Source organism: Larus michahellis, chromosome 1 (genome assembly GCF_964199755.1).
Source record: "Larus michahellis chromosome 1, bLarMic1.1, whole genome shotgun sequence".
Classification (NCBI taxonomy): Eukaryota; Metazoa; Chordata; class Aves; order Charadriiformes; family Laridae; genus Larus; species Larus michahellis.
This window is the reverse complement of record NC_133896.1, coordinates 221,991,907-222,011,252: the sequence shown is the minus strand read 5'-3', so window position 1 is coordinate 222,011,252 and position 19,346 is coordinate 221,991,907. Positions and strand designations below refer to the sequence as shown.

General features: G+C 39.4%; 1 protein-coding gene across 46 annotated transcripts in view; it reads right to left on the bottom strand.

The window, feature by feature from the left end:
• The window catches only part of DLG2 (discs large MAGUK scaffold protein 2), a 1,061,709-nt gene that overhangs the window by 271,616 nt on the left and 770,747 nt on the right, over positions 1-19,346 (bottom strand). For 39 of the 46 annotated variants that reach the window (XM_074572415.1, XM_074572416.1, XM_074572418.1 and 36 more), the window contains one exon: positions 10,901-11,056. The exons of the other annotated variants lie outside the window; for them this stretch is intronic. In XM_074572415.1, coding sequence (XP_074428516.1) covers positions 10,901-11,056 — 156 coding nt within the window. The remainder of the gene's footprint in view (positions 1-10,900; positions 11,057-19,346) is intronic. 46 annotated transcript variants of the gene reach the window in all.

Here is a 19,346-nt window from a genome sequence, read left to right as displayed (position 1 = left end):
CTAAATCTTCTCCCTTTACTTTTTCAGTTACAAAATGAAGTTTCAGTATTTTCAAACTCCCAAATATTGTGGTTCAGGTCCCAAGGTCCTTCATAGGCAGTAGTAGGAGAGGCACCCTCTCTTCTGGCGATATTGATAATCAGTAAATTCAGAATAGCTTTCAGTTCTTGGGTTGTGTTTTTTTAAACCATATTTTGGGAAAATTTTGGGTGCAAGTATTGAGCCTGTATAGCAATAGGTGAGCTCTACAACCCGAGCGCTGCACACCAGAAGATGTCTGAACTTTCTGTCTTGCTGTATTGTAAGGCTTGTGTTATTTCCTGCACATATACACACCTTTAAAGCATTGAAATAACATGAAAAGATTAGAATGCTTATACAAATTCACCAAATTGGAGTTGGAAGAGAAACTCATTGCAAATAGGCACAACTCTAGTCCACCAGGATAACATAAATTATCTTTCCCACTCCTAATGCGTATTCTGAACTGAACTGGGATCTAGAAGAGAAATTTTAAAGATTTGGAGTCATATTTAAATCTCACTGCAGGTTACACCATTAGAAGTTAAGTCTACAAGGAAAAAAAGGCAACCAAACAAACCACTGTTAAGTAATCACCAGATAATTTTGTTGGCCAAACACATAGCACCTTCAACCACCCAAGAAATGCACTAATGGCTTTAAAATATTCTTCGTGAAGGACTGAGCTACTATTTCTCACACTAAATAGGGAAGTGAGAAAATATGGAGACGAGTCAACTGGAGTGAAATTGCTTTAATGAGGAATTAAAAGGGGGCTGGTAAAGAGCCCTAGCAAGTGTATAGTCAGACTACTTCCTGTCTGCAAGGTGAAGAGGTGGAAAATTCAATATCTAAACTGGGATACAGATCAAAAGTGTCATGGTTTGCAAAGCAACCACATGCCAAACCATGGAAAAGATTCCATAGGCAGGGATTCTTGCCTGTATATCTCTGGCCTGTATTTCATTAGTAGCTCACATTTCACTTTCAAATGTAATTTAGGTACTTCCAAATCTGTACTTTACTGGAAATCAGTTGGACTTTGACTCATGAGATTATCTGAAAGCTCATCTTCCGTTTTATAATAGCCAATTTTCTCACTAGGCTAGTGAATCACTTAGTAATTCTTTAAAATGTTATTCGGTATCTTCTGTGTCTCTTAAATATTACAAACATTTATAGCAATATTTACATGAAAATGAATTTGAATCAATAAGAAAAAAAAAATCTGCAGTCCTCTCTACATGAAAAGGAAAGCTTATCCTAAAATAAGGATGGTATTTTTTCAAAGCCCAGATGGTATTTAAAAACACCTCTCTAACTGTTATACGTGCACATAAATGTACTATGCAGGTAAAGGGGTGTTTAGTTTCCCACAATTTTTTGTTTTCCTCTCTGCTATTTTCCCCATTTTCATAAACCCCTCTGCAGTATTTGCGTTGCCAGACTGAATCAGGGAACAGCATACCACCACCCCTCAAAGCTGAGACTTCCAGTCCAACTCAAATTTGGATAAGCATCTTAAAGTTGTGAGGGTTATCATTACTTGTATCGCACTGCAGTCTCTGCAAACAGATGGTTCCGATTATATAGTCAATATTTTCAAAGAGCAACAAATGTTTTTTTTGAAACAGGAAATGTAATAAGTACTGATCAATAAATCTTTCTGCAGTAACATGAGAAATATATAACTATTTGATTACATTTTTCCTAATGATGATTGTATGTCCTTTTAAAAACAAAGAAAGGGCAGAAGAATCTGATCCAACTGTTTTAGCCTTTGGCTTCTCAAATCAATTTTTTCTTTACCGTGGGAAATATTATTATCCTTATAGACCCATGAAGGTACAGGTTCGTTCTGATAGTGGGGAAAAAAAATCTGAAAGGGAAAACAAAATATGTAGAAATTTTAGAGTAGACACGGGAGGTGGATCCTACTACGTCAGGAGGGTTTTTTATAAATCTTAGTATTTTTATGTTTCTGACTGTTCCATTAATTAGTATTTTATACTTTTTTGGACAGAAGTAGTAAAGTGCTGTGAATCTAATTTAAACAGCTCGTTTGGTTTTGCAACACCTTCCACAACAGTGTCCTCAAATGGGTTTGCACGATCATTGGCCTCGCAGAGACTCAGCAGAGTGCTACCTCCTGATTTCTAAATCAGAAGCATATTTTTAGACATATCCTGATCACAGTCAGACTTTACTTGACTTCGCAAAACCAACAGAAATGGGCATATTTGCAAGCACCTACATACAGAGCTTATGTCAACTATAATAAATAGTGATAATTAAATACAAAATAATCTGCGGGCCTGAGTCAGCACTGCATTACTCCAGTGGGATAACTGCAGTGTAGGACTTGCACAGGGCTGAGGGAAGGTTCATTATTACTGTTATAATTCCCTCGCATTTCCATGACAAATTACGCTGCTATAATTAGAGGTCCCACCTGCTTTCCATGATGCCTCCTATCACTCCACTTGGTACTAATGATCACTCTTTTTTACGCAGTGCAGAAAAACACGCATATCTGTACCTGTTGGAAATACCTTTTAACTCCGAGGGCTGCTCATGGTGCCTGTGGATGCGTGTCACGTATCTCACAATTGGACAAAATTGAAGGAAAGTCTTAATTTGCCAAGGTCACACAAGCTGTCAGTGGCACAGGCAAATTTCTCAGTTCCCAGCTCTTTGCTCTGAGCAGTAAGCTTTCTTGCTCTTTTGTGTGCAGCTACAACCCTGGAAATTATTCTTCCCCCAACAGGTACCCATAGGTAGCCACAGGGTAGCTTTATTTACCCTGTCTCCACAGTAATATTTCATTTCTAAGCTCAAAGAACTCTCTCTTGGGGTAAAAAGAGTAATTTGTTCTCCAGGTTAAATCTGTTCTCGGTTTTTCTGATGAGCCGAGAGTCTAGCAATTACTGTGACAGATGGAGTGATGATTTTTATGATGTGGAAACTTGTCCACAGGAATGAAACTGAAATATCCAAACCCATTTCTCATATCGGCCTTTAGACAGTTGTGAGGTAATAATTGTCTTTAACTTTATTCACCGTGGGCAAGATTTGAATTAGTGAATGGCTCCATTATCTTGTTACTGTAGCACTCCTATGCAGCGTGACACTTTCTGTCAAGTTTTACACTTGAACCAGATACGGAACCAATATTAAAAATGTGGGTTTAAATTTCTCCCAATGCTCAGAAGCATTTTAACATTGTGTCCGGAGTTTTAGTGCTCCATCCTTTTGGAAGAACTGTTTCAAGGGGATTTTCAGAGACCAGAACAAGAAGTTTGAGAGGGTGCTTATGTATACTGAAAATAAACAATGACATGTCTCACAGAAATGGCCACTTCAAACCACAAAGTTATTATGTGGACTTAGTTATGAACTGACTGGATTTTCACGAGATGATCTGAATCATCACTCCTGCCTTGCATCTAGCCAGTAGCTGCTGTCACCAGCGTTAGGTGGTGAACGGTATCCTCTGAAGCAGGCATCAGGCAAAACTTTTGCTTTTTGAGGCTCATGGTCCAGCTCTCCCTCCCCACACTGGATGACTGACTGCCCTGGCCAAAATCCTCAGGCGGGAACCAGTCGAAAGTGGCCTGATACCGTTCCAGTCTCCTGGTTCCAGTCTTCACCATTAATCCCCCAAGGACACGGGAACTGACATTCCATACTTCAGGAGCGTTCCCTGTCACTTACTTGGAGACTGAATTTCACAGCTTGCTTATAGGCAGGGAAGGAAGGAAACATCTTGCCTTTGTTCCCCGATGTCTCTCCATAGCTCTGGTTGTAATCATAACAGCAGGAAAATTTTAATACTAGTAATTTACGGATGTTTTCTTACTGAGAACTGATGATACTTTTTTCTTCTCTAAAGACATGGTAAAGAAAAAGCTGCTACTTAACTAAACTGAGTTAATATTTCTGTCCATTTTATGAGCTAAGAATACACAGCTTAATTTCCATGGATGCAGAATATGAACAGAAGAGGATCTGTAGCACAAGAAAGCATGGTATCTCTGAAAATCAAACCATACATTCCAAAAATATGGAACATTTCCCAAATGATGGAATAAACACCTTAATTTTTCTCTTTTTAAGATATCATTCTATTCTGTTTAATGAGATTAGCTATTCCTCTCAATATAACTGAGTAAGAAGATTATTTTACTGATAGATAAAGCAGAGCAAATAGAACTAAGTGATTTGCTCAACTACAGAGAATTAGTCAGCAGCACGACTGGAAACAAAGCCCAGCAGCTCTAACCTGAAGCATCCCATCTCAACCTTCTGTAACTTTACATAATTAAACACTTGAACTGTAGAGATTTTATGCCGTTACAGGTTACGACTCTCCTGCAACCATCTCCCTGAGTTTTTAAAAGGTGCATCTTCCTAATAATTTTAATTAATAGTGTCCAAAATAGAAGACTCCTCATTAAAAAAAGGAAAGAGCATAAAAGAGTGTAGGAATGTTTTTGCTTATTAGGGTCAGAGATTCATCCACGCAAAATAACGTGAAAGCTGAGGCTGAAAGGCAGTACCATTTTTCTTTCCTTAACTGTAACAGTTATGTGACTGGATCATTTACTTGAAGAGAACACTTGAGTCAGGATTAAAAAGAAATTATAGGAAACTGTTACAGTTAAGACTTTTTAATTTGTTAATTGAAAGTGATAAGTAAAATCCACAATTAATTTGTATAATTTCCAAAAGATCCTAAATAACTTAAAGGCCTCAGGAGTCTGATTCACAAGCAGGGACAATCTGCATTGAGACGTTGCATTCAAGTTGTAGACAGTTAATCAACGCAGCTTATGCTTATTTTTGTTTTGCCTCATTATGTATAACTATAAAATATTTCAGTTCTGGAGTTGCTTTCAGAAGCAGCACAACCCACTCAGGCACAGTGGGTATGTAGCTACCTGCACCTGGGCTGCATCTTGTCAGCCACTGCACTGTGTGCTCCTGGGTGCGCGTCAAGGTCTCCAAGCTTATTTTTAGAAAGGTCTGGGTGCCCAAGTTCAAGAACTACTTGAATCTCTAAAGATGTTGTTTAGGGAGTGAAGGCCATATCATTTACATACCTAATTCTCACTGAAATCACCAACAACAAGATGCTTCAATTCCCATCAATATGAACATCAGTACCCAAGCCAGCCCCTGTGATGACCGGTTTAATCTCTTAAATTGCTTAGGGACTGCTATACACTCTGAGCCTCTGAATGCCTAAATTCGTGTATAGACGTGCCTTAAAGTCGCTTCTTAAAACAAAAAGTCACTGCATTCCCTTTTTAAAGTGCCACCATATGGTTTTAGGGAGCTACTTTATCAAGAGTTATTTTAAACAGGTATCTTTTATTTTCTAAAGGTGTTTTTTCTTTGTGACTATAAGATTATTTTTTTTTCCATTGATACTGAATAAGTTGAACCTCAGTATCGCCTATTTTGCTGTTCAAAAATCCCCAGAAAAAATGGTGTACTTATTCCCTTCCACTGCCTTTAAGCGGTGCTATTTAGCAGTGTCAGTTCACCACACATAAGCTTGCTTGTGGTTGGGTTGTGTAAAATGCAGATCACTCCAGAATTTCATTCCAAGGTGTTAAAATGGGAAAAAGTACATATCTGCTCTAATTCTGATTTTAAATATTTAAGTATTTAAACCCATCTGCCCCATACAGACCAATTTCCAATTTTGTAATTATTATTTGAAATTTTCACGAAAAATAAGCAAACGGATACAACTAAACAGTAAAAGCTCGTTTTAAATTCAAGAAAGGTGGTTGTGTTTATGTGGGGCGAGTTGAAGACTGAATTTCATAATATCATTGCTTTTTACTGCGTGTTTGATAGGTCCCATTTTCAGGTTGCCAGGCATTTCAAAATACGGCTAGATGTGTTTGGGGAGATATAATTCCTATATTAAACACATGGGATTGAAAAGGGGATGATGAGTACTCCTGTACAATGTGAATTTCAATAAAGATGACAAGAGCCTCCCTGGAAGGCAGCCACACACAAGTACAGCTATATGCATCATTTTGACAATAAGCTTGTTCCCAGCAGGTTATTGTGAAGAAAACGGCTGCGCAGATATTAACAAATGAGAAAGGACACGATAGGGATGAGTACCGGAGAGACCTACCATTCACACCTTTTTCAAGAGCATTTACCTTAACTTCCTTCTAGGAGCAGTCAAAAGCGACCAGCACCACCCCAGCTGTGCCTTCGTGGCCTGTGGAGGGATGCTGGGGATCCCAACCGTTAAGGGAGGGGACCCCAAGCAGAAGTGCTTAGCGTTGCAGACATTCACTGGTGTGACCGCAGAGACTGCTGGAGCGCAGTGACCCTCGGGCGCTCCCACGGAGGCTGTGGGAATGCAGCCACGCTTTGGAAGGAGCCTCACGCATCAGTCATTAAGATTCTGGACATTATAGTCTCCTGACCCGTACACGCATACCTTTCTGCACACTTTTCTCTGTGTAGCTCTTTAGTTATACAATGCTTAATTACCCTGGAATACCTATGCAAATGGCATGCTGTTTTCTGCGAAAGACTTTGCTCTGTGCCAATATTATCTTCTCTCCCTAATTCCCACGGGTGAGAAAGCAGTGGTGGTCCCAAGAACTGGTGACATGAATCTAATTCGTAATCTAATCTGAGGGGAGACCTTATCACTCTCTAATTCAGCAAATACCTCAAAATCATTTTTATGTTATTAAATAATAACACAAATTGCCATTAGTAATAGGATGCTGTTGTCTCAGACAGAATTAGTTTTCAAAGACGCTCTATGAGATCATTGTTAAACCTCTTTCAGAGACTGGGAAACAAAGCACAAAATCATTAACTGCCTTGCCTAAGACTGCAGATCGCAGCGTCAGCCAGAACTGGGACTGGCTTCAAGAAGCTAATCTAGATTTAAATAGCAGGCCAAATACTCTCAATACAGGCACCCGAGTGCCATAAGGAGGATCTCCAAGTTTACAAAAGCTAGACTAAACATGAACAAAATTTTCAGTTATTTTTATTTTCTTGGGAGGAAGCATGATCCCAAGCTTTTCTTCCTTGCCTACAAAGTCTGAAACTCTACTGTATTTGCTTTACTTGCTCTACTGTTCTCTTCCCCTACATGAATTCAAAAATATTGATGCAATCACATGAGCAAACACCTATGGAAAAAGAAGTAATCACTCAAACCAACAATATCAGGGCTTCTCTTTGGCAAAAACTATGCCGGCAACTAGCGTGCCCAAAAGACTTCGGTGAAGACAGGGAAGCTAGTTCTGGGCAAAACTGAAGCATTTTTTAAGTGTGTTTCTGCAGTGGTGAATGTAATGAAGTTTTCAGTGCAAAGACTGAGAGTACAACATTTTGTGTCGGGGAATGCAGAAACACAGTCTCGTGTTTGTAGAAAGTGTTACATCTATGAGCTGTGATTTCCTTTCGCTGCCAATAATCTTCTAATTGTCCACATAGTTGTCAATAATGACAGAGGCCAGCACATGAATACTCTGCATCTGTTCCCACGTGGTGCTCTCAACGGAAAACCTACTGCTCCAAAATTCTCCCTCTACTCCTGCCTTCAATGGGACAGATTGTCAGCTGTTGCATATTGACACAGCCCTGTTAGTATCAATTCACATGAACTGATAATTCAACCAAAAACCAAATTACTTTTACCCTAAAATGGAAGTATATTGTTCTAGACCTCCAGATCTCTCAGGAGTTAAGACTGGCCACCATAAAAGCAAGGGTCATAAACTTGAATTTATTATAGACAAATAAGGCTTTGACCTATGAATTCTCTTTGCCTATTAAGTTAATGAGCCTTGACAAAACAATCGTCTGAGGAGTAGCTGACAAATTATCTGGAGCAGCAATTTGAAAGCCGTTGGCTGGCTTATAAGCATTTCAATTGGGAGAACATGGCATCATGTTCCTCTTCCTCTGTAAGAGTTATTTGTCAAACCAAATTTCTGGCAGTTCAGCAGCAGATTCTCAATATTGGAGCACTGAGATACGACGACGACTGCAGTTACCAAACCAAGGAAATAATCCCTGTCCCTTCCTCCCCAAACCTGAAGCTAACAAATTCTGATGAAAAACTCTTTCTAGGAAGCCTGCAGGAAGATGGGGAGATATCTTTTTATATTTGACTGGAGACAATGGAAGTGTATAAAGTGGAGGAACAGGGCTTTGAGGAATTCAGGTGAGTAAAAGGAGACCTTTCAAAATACCTGGTTAATATTTGGAAGACTTTTGTAGTACAATGTCCAATAGAGATGGTGGTATCACAGCTGCGGATTTAAAACAAGGTCTTTTTATGGATTAATTCTTCCAAATATTCAACACTATAAAGCCCTGAGATGCATCACCTTTGTGAAATTTAGGGCTGTGAACAATGAACGCTTCTGCAAAAATAGCCACTTGGATTAGGGCTAAAATGGGATTAATATTTTTCTAAAATCTGTTCTCCAGCTGTGAATACTGAGTCAGTTTGGAAATCAGATCATGGTATATGTTGTAAAGCTGTCACTTTCCTCACCAAAGGCATTTGGTGAAATATTATTTCAAATATCTTCCTCCACAGTCAACTTTTAAAAAGAGTCCTGTGGAAAAGATGACAATATTCGAGAACATCAAAAACTGTCATCTTTTCCATCTGAATGTTATTTCACAGTAGGAAGGAGGTATAAATTATAGCAATCAGTTGCCTCTACCACAGCATGTAGCAGAGCATAGTGCAGAGCATTTAACCATGAGCTGTGTCTTTTCTCATCTTTTGTGTTCTTTTTGCAGTTTTTGTTGGACTGTTGAAATAAACAAACTGATTAAATATACAGGGACTAGAGCATAATTTTACATCAAAGCAGAACGCAGAGAGAAAGGAAACCTTGCTCTTAAAGAGAATCGTTAACTCACGCTCAGTAGAACAAAACCCAGCTTTTTAAGTCCTGATGTCAGGTCATCAAATATCTGATGACCGGGTATTCAATCAATCACACAATAAAGCAAAAGGACGTAGAGAATTACACCTTCAGGTGGCAAAATGGCCTTTTTCTATGACATCTCCAGGGCTCCGCTGATTATTGGCATCTGAGTATCTGGTCTGCAGGAAGTAGCCTTAACAGATTCACCCTTTCCCCCCAGCCTATCTCCATAGTCCTGACAGTTGTGTCTGTAGAGATCGACCATTTAGCAATTAATTAGATCTCTCTGTGGTTAGCAAGCCACAGTCTAATCCTCGGTGCTCCCAAGACACAACTCCACAGCCCCAAAATCCCCTGGAACCCACTTGCTCAATTTTCTAGTTCAAGTTTGTCCCTTCCTTTCTAAAAGGACCATTGATCTCAAAGGTCCTTTCCAACCATGAAGATTCTATTATTCCATGATCAAACAGGAGGCTTTTTATAATGATCTCTTCTGTTGTCTGGCTCTAAACACACAGAAGCACGGTGATGCTTCCAGATAAATGACTCATATGTACGCTGCACCTAAAGACCTCAAGTCATTTTACTACTTTTTGGCTAGTTATGTCCTTTAAGATAATATTTGCAGAGAAATTAAAATATTGTGGATAGATCTGTTAGTGCCCAGCACCCTTCTGGAGTTATTTATAACTTTAGAAACATTGCCCTGATCAATGTTTTTCACCCAAACTTGCACTGGCCTTAACAGCTTGACTAATCACTTTGTCCAGTGATTAAGCATCTTTTTACAAATTCTAGAAGCTACACAGTTTTCATTCTCATAAACTGACAGCTTCTGCATGGTCTTGCCACATCTGCTGCATTCTTCACTGGTATTAGTCTTATTGCTTTTTTAATTTAGCTTATATTTCATAGCACTGCAAAGCCTCTCACAGCTGTTTTTCTAATCCCTGGGGTTTCTTTCCTGGTATTGTATCTTACGTTAATTTACTATTTTACTTTCTGCTTACACACTTCTGCTCTTCTCTTTCCACATTACTCTTTTCTTTGAAAAGTGTTTTCTGTAGAAAATGTCTATGATCAAAGCTCCAAATACAATTATTTTTCTTCTGCTCCAGAATATAAAAGATTATAGTTTTTTTTCCTGACAAAGGAAGCACTCAACATCTTCTTGAAAACTTGTGCCTAACTCTTTCTCTATCTCCCAAGTCTTGTTCGCATGTAGTTTACTACTATCCTAGTACACTATAGGAGAACAGCTGAGTTATATTAGCATACAGTTTTGGGTAGTATGATTTTCTTTAATTAAATATTTCTCCTGAGGCAATCGCTGACAATATTTTATAGAAATGTCTTCCATTACTTCAATTACGGAAATGTTCATCATTTTGGGTTTTGCTGACTGTCCTCTCTGAGCACAGCTAACCTCGGGAATGCTAAATTTTAGACGTATTCTCAACCACCAGTTGGTGAGGGAGGTGATTATTTTTTGTTCAGTTTCTTCTGGATGGCTGAGGCGGCCATATAAACCCAAAGATGCTCAGTGAACAACGTATGCACAACACAGAAATAAAACGACTGAATCAAACCAAATTACTACAGCTTTCAGTGAAGTTTGAGTTACTTTTTGTACTCGCAGAGAAACAAATACTGAATTTGGTTGTAAAATGTGACACATATTGTGTAACCTATTTTAGAGCACCATTCCAATGGAGCAAAACATTGCCTGTGTTCATCACTGGATTTTGGATGACCAAAATTATATATCGAGGTAGCATCTATCTTCCAGTGGTGCGGATGTGAAAGCATGGTTAAAAACAAGCACAAGCTGTAGAAAAAGAAGGTCTATGGTGAAGATGCAAAGTATGAGCTAAATCCAGTGATGTTCATGCACTCTAACGAAGGAGGTGAGGAAGAAGCGCATGCAGTACCTGGTGATCTCAGAGTCAGGGAGCAGGCCTACGTGGTAGTGGGGATAGGGAGCTGTAAGAAGGAAGCTTTTGTCACACTCGACAGGGGAATAGTGCCTAGGAGAAGGTGGTTTATCACACAGTTTGTTCACAGTGCTGTAAACAGGTTCAGGAGGCCTGGTGATACAGAGACAAGAGTAAAAGATCAGGTGCGTATTAGTGGCTGAGGATATAAAGAAAACACAGCAATCATTTTAAAAGCATGCACAGCAAATACGGCAAGACCTTTCCAGTAGCGCTTTTCTGACAAAGTGTGCTGTTAAAGAAAACATTAGAATTTCATAATACAGTATTGCAGCATACAAGCAACTGCATATAAAGACATACGCAATATAAATCGGACATAAAACTGGCTTAGTGTAGCGCTGAAAGGGAATATCTAATCTCTGAAATTCAGTGATGAATTTTCCCACATACTCTGCTTTTTTTTTTTTTTTCAATCTGACAACATTACTCTTGCACAGCTTTCGGTCATCTGAATTTTTAGCACTGCATAGAAGAAAACAGGATGTTTATTACCTGAAAAGAGGTATTTTTTACCCATTAATTTAAGATAAAGATGAAGTACATATTATGTGTTAATACAACATACTCCCGCCCCAATGAGCTGGGGCTTTGCAAGTAGAGCTGTGGTCAAAGTGAGTCATATCCTATAATAACACTGGTGGTAACAAACTGTGTAAGCAATTCATCTCATTGGCAGGCAATTCGTTTCATTTCAAGCGTTCTTTGCTCTCTTTCTGATTCAACCTTCAAAATCTGACTATGCGGACCACATCTCAAACAGTTAACCTCGTTGACAAGGCTACTGCCATCGAGCTTGCGCTGCTGCTCCAAATATCAGGCAGCAGTCTGCGAAGTTAGATATGAAGAATAAGATGTTAAAAGTGACAGTGACAGGTCACCTAGCATTTCTCTCCTGCTGCCTGGAGTCCAACCGCTTGGGAGAGGCAATACTCACCACGAACCTCCCAGGGAGTCGCTGGGCAGAGGGGAGGAGGGGATGAAGCTTTTAGTACCAACCAGCCAGGAATCCACAGGAGACAACCAGCAAACAGTTTTCAAAAAAAAAAAAATGCACCACATCGTACATTTCCCGTCATGCACCTTCTCCAGCTACTGCCTTGGCCCCAACAGATACCTCTGGGCCTATCGGCAGAGTGAAACTTGACTCATAATTTGGTGAAGTTTCAGTTCTAAAGAGTGCCAAGATGCAATTGCTGTCATATCCTCGCTTCTGCCAGAAGATGCAGGGTATGCCACTGCCTTCAATCACAGCAATACGGTATTAGCTAGATGAAAATCTTATTTCAGAAGCCTGAAAATACCAAGAGGCCAAGCGGTTAATGACCTCTTTTTGTTCTTCTGGCTGCGCTGTGCCTTACATGGGTGTGGTTTTTGCTGTGACTTTCACAGGTACCAGAATTTATTACGGTTGTGGATGCACTGGCAGATACAGAGAACATATTTTCCTTTGTTGTTCGCTGCTGGGTTTGTCCTTTGGGGGAAAAGGAGTAGCTACTTTACTTAAAAATTGGTCTCACTCAATGCTAATAACATTATTCTTAGCAATCTGACATATGATTTGAGAACTCTCTGTGCCTGACTTTCCCAGGGAAAACTTCACAGTTAAAAAAATGGCAATTTAAGATTACTAAATATCAACACAGCAAAGCTGTCACTCACTTGGTTAGAAAGCATTCTGTCAAGCATTTAGTAAAATCCCTTTAAAAATGTTTAAGATAGCAATTCTGTTTTATCAGCATATTTCACACTAGTTTCAGAGGGTTGGATTTAATAATTTATTCGCTAAATCAATTGCTTCTTTCAATAAAAAAAATCCAAACTAAAAACCACTTCTATTATTTCACTTTAGACCAATATTGCCTTTGATTCCCTCAGAAATCACTTTTGCTTTTAGCCAGTATATCAAAGAACAAGTACAAATATCAAATATAAATTATACCTACTATGAAAATTGAAGAAATATTACCCCAGTGCAGGAAGATGAATAAAACCTGGAGATTTCCCCATGGCTGAAAACACTAGCCAGTCCTTAAACAACTCGTTAGCTTCCTATATTCAAGTTCCTTGTCTTCTCCGAGTGGTAGATGACATGTGAGCGTCGCTACCCCTTGGATATATTGTGAGTGCTCAAACTACACTGAGTCATCAGTGAGTGACCATCCAACCTTGTGCTGAGACACAAATCACGCCACAGAGATGGAGAGATACGAGGGACTGCTCTGTTAATCGTCAGTTACAAACTGCTTCCAAAAGCAAAATGAAGGTAAGCATTCAACATCTACCTAGACATTGAGACCAAATTAGTCCTTCAAACACAAAGACAGAGCCCTAACAAAATATCTTGCGAAGCCCAGAAAATTTTGAAATATTTAGTATTTTTCACTCCATTCAGTCTTGCTGGATGGTAAGATAACAGAAAATTGGAACAAGTCACCGCACTGATGTATAAACTCCTCTACTCATTGGTATTATACAAGCGATACGGTGACCTAACTAACAACATACGCTCTGTAACTAAGCTGAAGAGGGAGGTCTTAAGGTTAAGAAAAGGAATTCAAACTTCTTATCCTTTTAAAGCTTGGACTCTTTGCTTACAATAGGATTCAGGGTATCAGCTAATTCCAGTTACCAGTGCACTTCTTGAAAGGCTTATGAACTGGTTTGAGATCCAACCCGAACTATTCTATGATACTCTGATTCTCTGAAAATGTAAGTAGTAACGTAGCTGGGTTTGAGCATGCCTCAGTAGATAATTCAACCACAAGAGAGAGAATCGAGTCACTCAGTGGCACAAGGTAAGCTTTGAAATGGTAGCGTGAACAGCAGATAGTCATAAACTACTTTTCTAGACAAAAAAACAATTGAGAGCTGGAATTGTTAATCAGGGTAGACCTAACTGCAATGAGGTACAATCTCCACGGAAAGGTATAACTAATTGGTGGAAAAGCTAGCAGTAACAGTGGGAGGTAGAAGATTGATCTGACACTGGTTTAATTTATTTATTTCATAACAGATTGTGTAAAGAAACCAAATCTTGCTAGTTTTTTTGTAGTCCTTATTATCCCTTGTTTGGATCATCATTCTGTTACTGTTTCAGGCTGTCTTTATTGCACAACAGAAGTTATAAGAAAATGGCATTATTAAAACTGTTCTCCCCTCATCATCATGCAGGGTCCTCAATTTAATTTTAACTTTTTTTTATTGCAGAATCCTGTTTGGTAGGGTTCGGTTGCCAACACAGCGCATTAAATGTTAACAGTTTCATTTTTTGGATTTTAAAGCCTTTTATGATATGGAAAGAAACCAGCTAAGCTCTCACAGGATATTAAGTATGCAGGGCTATAGCCAGGAAACGCTAAATTCAATCTGAGAGAAAATAAATCTCACAATGCTACAAGTTTCCAACTTCCTTTTTTTTAGTAGCAATTTTTAATTGTACCCAAGTTCAGTAAAGACAACTAATATATTACTATGGCGAATATAATGTTGCTGGGAAGTGTGCAAAAAACCTGTTTTTAAATGTATATCATTATTAAAACAAAAAATCAATGGCAATTTAATACAAATGACCTCTTCCACTTCTAATAACGAGTGATTTTTATATATATGACTTTTAACTTCATTTAGTTTCTTGTTCATATAATCTTCTAAGACAACCACATACCTTTTGTACCATAGGTTTATTTAGAATATTTAGAATTATCTATTTAGAATAGAAAGTTGATTTTATTTCATAGGTTGTGTCCTGGCAATTCAAATAAGACCCAGTCACTCATGTGACATGTTTATTTCAACTAAATGAAAGACAGAGAAGGGGTGTGAAGAGCAGGAAGAAAGTACCAGAAGTACATTACCTTAGTTCTTTCTGGAAATCCTTCTATAATCAAAGATTTCTCAGCTTTTCCATTATTAATTGCTATTTTCATCAGCCTTAAAGTTTTCCGTAACTATAAAACAAGTGCTTAAGATCACAGCAATTTTTTTAGCACCGTAATCAAGAGTAAGGATCGCCTTGTTCCTAACAATACTATTTAAACATTTTAATTGAGTTTTCAAATGTAATAGAATCATAGAATCGTTCGGGTTGGAAGGGACCTTAAAGATCACCCAGTGCCACCCCCTGCCCTGGGCAGGGACACCTCCCACCAGCCCAGGCTGCTCCCAGCCCCGTCCAGCCTGGCCTTGAACCCCTCCAGGGATGGGGCAGCCACAGCTTCTCTGGGCAACCTGGGCCAGGGGCTCACCACCCTCACAGCAAAGAATTTCTTCCTGATATCTAACCTAAATCTACCCTCTTTCAGTTTAAAACTGTTACTCCTCGTCCTATCACTACACTCCCTCATAAAGAGTCCCTCTCCACCTGTAGGCCCCTGGCAGGTACTGGAAGGCCACTATAAGGTGTCCCCGGAGCCTTCTCTCCTCCAAACTGAACACCCCCAACTCTCTCAGCCTGTCCTCACAGCAGAGGGGCTCCAGCCCTCTGAGCATCTTCGTGGCCTCCTCTGGATTCATTCCAAAAGGTCCGTGTCCTTCTTGTGCTGAGGACTCCAGAGGTGGACGCAGTACTCCAGGTGGGGGTCTCACCAGAGCAGAGCAGAGGGGCAGAATCCCCTCCCTTGCTCTGCTGGCCACGCTGCTTTTGATGCAGCCCAGGATGCGGTTGGCTTTCTGGGCTGCAGCCACACATTGATGGCTCATGTCCAGTTTTTCATCCACCAGCACCCCCAAGTCCTTCTCCTCAGGGTTGCTCTCAAGCCATTCTCTGCCCATCCTGTATTCGTGCTTGGGATTGCCCTGACCCAGGTTCAGGACCTTGTACTTGGCCTGGCTGAACTTCATGAGGTTCGCACGGGCTCACCTCTTAAGGCTGTCCAGGTCCCTCTGGATGGCATCCCTTCCCTCCAGTGTGTCAACCGCGCCACACAGCTTGTCGTCATCGGCAAACTTTGTAATGGTACACTCAATTCCACTGTCCATGTTGCCGACAAAGATGTTAAACAGCACTGGTCCCAGTACGGAGGAGCACCACTTGTCACTGGTTTCCACTTGTACATTGAGCCGTTGACCACAACACTTTGAGTGCAGCCATCTAGTCAGTTCCTTATCGACCGAGTGGTCCATCCATCAAATCCAAACCCCAGAACCCCAGAAAACTGGGTTCCTCTACATTTTTCTAGAGAAAGATGGCCCTAGCCTGATCCTGCCAGCATCCTATCAGCAACTTCTCCTACCTGCTCTATTGCTGTTCCTTGCCCAGTCTTCTTGCACATCTATCTGTTATCCCAAACCCCATGTCTCACTGTCTGAGGGAGCTGCTGGTTCAGCAGCCCTGAAACTCATTGCTGCTCTTCTCCAGGCTATTTTTCTCCACTGCTTCTTCATGCCTCTTCACCCATTTCTCACTTATGTTCTTCTTTGTCCTAAATTCCTCTTCCAAATCCAAGTTTTCTTACACAATAAATGCCAGTCTTCCCTTCTTGTGATTTCCATTCTCACACAATCAGTGACAAGTTCTCCCTTATTTTCACACCCAATCTCACCATATTCCCTTGCCAAACACACTCCCCCTATTCCTCCAGTCTCTTCAATGCTAACATCGGACAGGACTGGGCATTCAGAGCACAGAACAGAATCACTCCTGATTATGTTTGTATTTCAGAAAGGACTGGAAGAAATAAGTAGAGAGAAAAACTAGCTTTGGCCATATAATGTTCTGCTCAATCATGCTGGCTTTTTAAACAATCTAGTCAGTATTACAAAACTGGGGGAAGCTTTGATACACCACAGTGTGAGGATGGAATAGTAAAGAATTCTACTGCAAAAAATATTAAATACATTTTGGAGGATAAGTGAATTGCAGTTTTTCCAAAGACTTTTATTTATTGGCATTTAGATAGATTTTTCACAAATGCAGTAGAAATACGATGTGTATTCAGTTTCATCAGCTCCGATATTTCAGCATCCTGAAGCTATGTATGGAATATTACAGTACTTAAAATATAATATCACCACAATTTTTAACAGAACAGAATAGAATAGAATAGAACGTGAACTAGGCCATGTAATTCTCCCTCCATCCCTTAAATGACCAAGCTGATATAGTTAAAAATAAATGCAATTTAATTTTATAATAATAGTGGTTAATTAAAATTTCTTTAAAAACAATAGATATAATTTACACTAAATTTAAAACCAAAACAAACACGCAACCTTTGCTATCCCTAGATAAACAAATCCAGCCCCAGGCAAAAACTGAGCTGAAAGTATTAATTTGAATAATTGATCTGCCAAAGTTATGAGTGATTTAATAGGAAGAATAAACAAAAGGCATTCTCAGTCTCCACATATTACTATATATAGTTTATTCTCTTTAGGGCATAGGTGACATGCTGAGGTATGGTGGTATGATTGTTGAGAGCTCACGACTACCTGTCATATAGAACTGCATCAGCTTACTTCTATGTATCCTTTACTAATTACTCACATAATAACATCAGGTCAAAAATAGTGTAAAATTCACCATTTGAAAGTTCTACCTACAGTATTTGATCTTTGCCTGGGAGACATGAGTTTCAGTTCTGTTCCCTCACAAAAAGTAATAGGAAATGCAGTTACCTCCTTTCAGCAAATATACACTTTTAAAACACCCAGAATATTTTGTCAATGGATGATCTAAGTCAAGTCATTAAAGATCCCAAAGGAACAATTTTCCAGACTCATTGCTAAAAACTGCAGTTATTTTTCCTATTGTTGTGCTTCATAAAACTGTTGTCAGAAAACTGTTATTGATAGATTTATAATACACAAACCGCAGTATTAGTTGTAATGGTTTAATACTGAAAAGTCAAACCTGTGTATCAATACAAATTTAAAGGTGCTTCCATAAAATATCCTCAATTCAACTAGGAAGTTTATGTAAGTAAACAAGAAACAGTTGAGGAATGCTACTTTCAATACAGGGAAAAAATCCCCTGAAACTTCAACTTAATGGTCCTCCTTTTCCTCCCTTCCAATCCCCAGCATCTCCTCCTCATCCAGAAAATGTTATTTTGCAAAGATGCATGTAAAAGAAATCAAACATGCTTTTCACAGCAAAAGAGATAAGTCAGTCAGCTTTTTCATCCATGAATCTTTAATATCTAGCCAGAATTAAATGTTAAAGTGAATTTTTTATCAGCTGAAGCACAGAATTTTGATGTTACCATTTTCTAATGTTAAAAAGGAAGTAAAAGCTCAAGATGGTAGTTCTTTATTTTTATGGCTCTTTCCCTATGTTGTTCATTAAAGACAGATGGAATGAACATCTAAAAGCTACAGCATTTTTAGACTATAATTTCAATATTTCTGGAAAAAGGAAGGTAGACATCTGCTAAAAAGTAAATTGTAACTTCTCTCTCAGCTCTATTAGTAATGAAATGTTCCACAAAATCACGAAAACAAAAAATCATTCTTTTCTACTATCATAGAAAATTTGGTTGGAATGCACCTCTATAGTTCATCTCATCCAATCTCATGCTTGAAGTGGGATTATTGCCAACATTAGATCAGATCAGTCATGATTTTATCTAGCCAAAGCTTAACCATCTCAAAGGGTGGATGTTTCACAACACTTCTAAGCAACCTGCTCCAGCACTACTCCACCCACCCACCTGGTGTCTTTTCTTTCTTCTCAAATTGAAATCAGAGCATCCAAAGCCAATGCTTGTGGCCGTTGGTGCTTCTCTTCTGAGAAGAGTTTGGTTTCATCATCTTTGTTACTGAGTACTTATAGGGTGCTCTTAGATTGCCCCTTATTCTCTTCTTCACAACATTAAATAAGCCCCATTCCCCTCAATACCGCTCTAACCTCCATGTGATATAGGACTCTGAGAAGCTGATGGAACCTCTCACGTTTTTCCACTTCCCTCTTGAAGTCAAAGAATGGGAATTGGTCACAGTCTTCTAGAAAATAACTTATCTTTTTCTGTTGGCCATGCTTCTCCCAATATAGTCAAGTGTGCTGATTACCTGACGGGCAATGAGAGTGCACTCCTGGGTCCATGTTCAGCCTGGCATCTGCTGTAACCTCCAGGTGATTTTCAATGAAGCTGCAATTCAGATGTTTCACGGCCCATACAAGTGTGTGCAGCTGTTCCACCTGAGGTGCAGGCTTCTTCTTACTGAACTTTAGGAGGTTTCTCCTGGCCGAGTCCTCGAGTATATCAAGATCCCTCTGGAATATAGCTCTGCCATTTGTCATGTTAACCACTCCCCCTTAATTTATTATCCTCTGCGAATTTGCTGAGGATGCACTCTGTGTCATGATCTAGGTCATTGATGAAGATACTCACTGACGCCCAAGGTATCCTGAACTACTGTGCTCATCACTGACCACTTGACA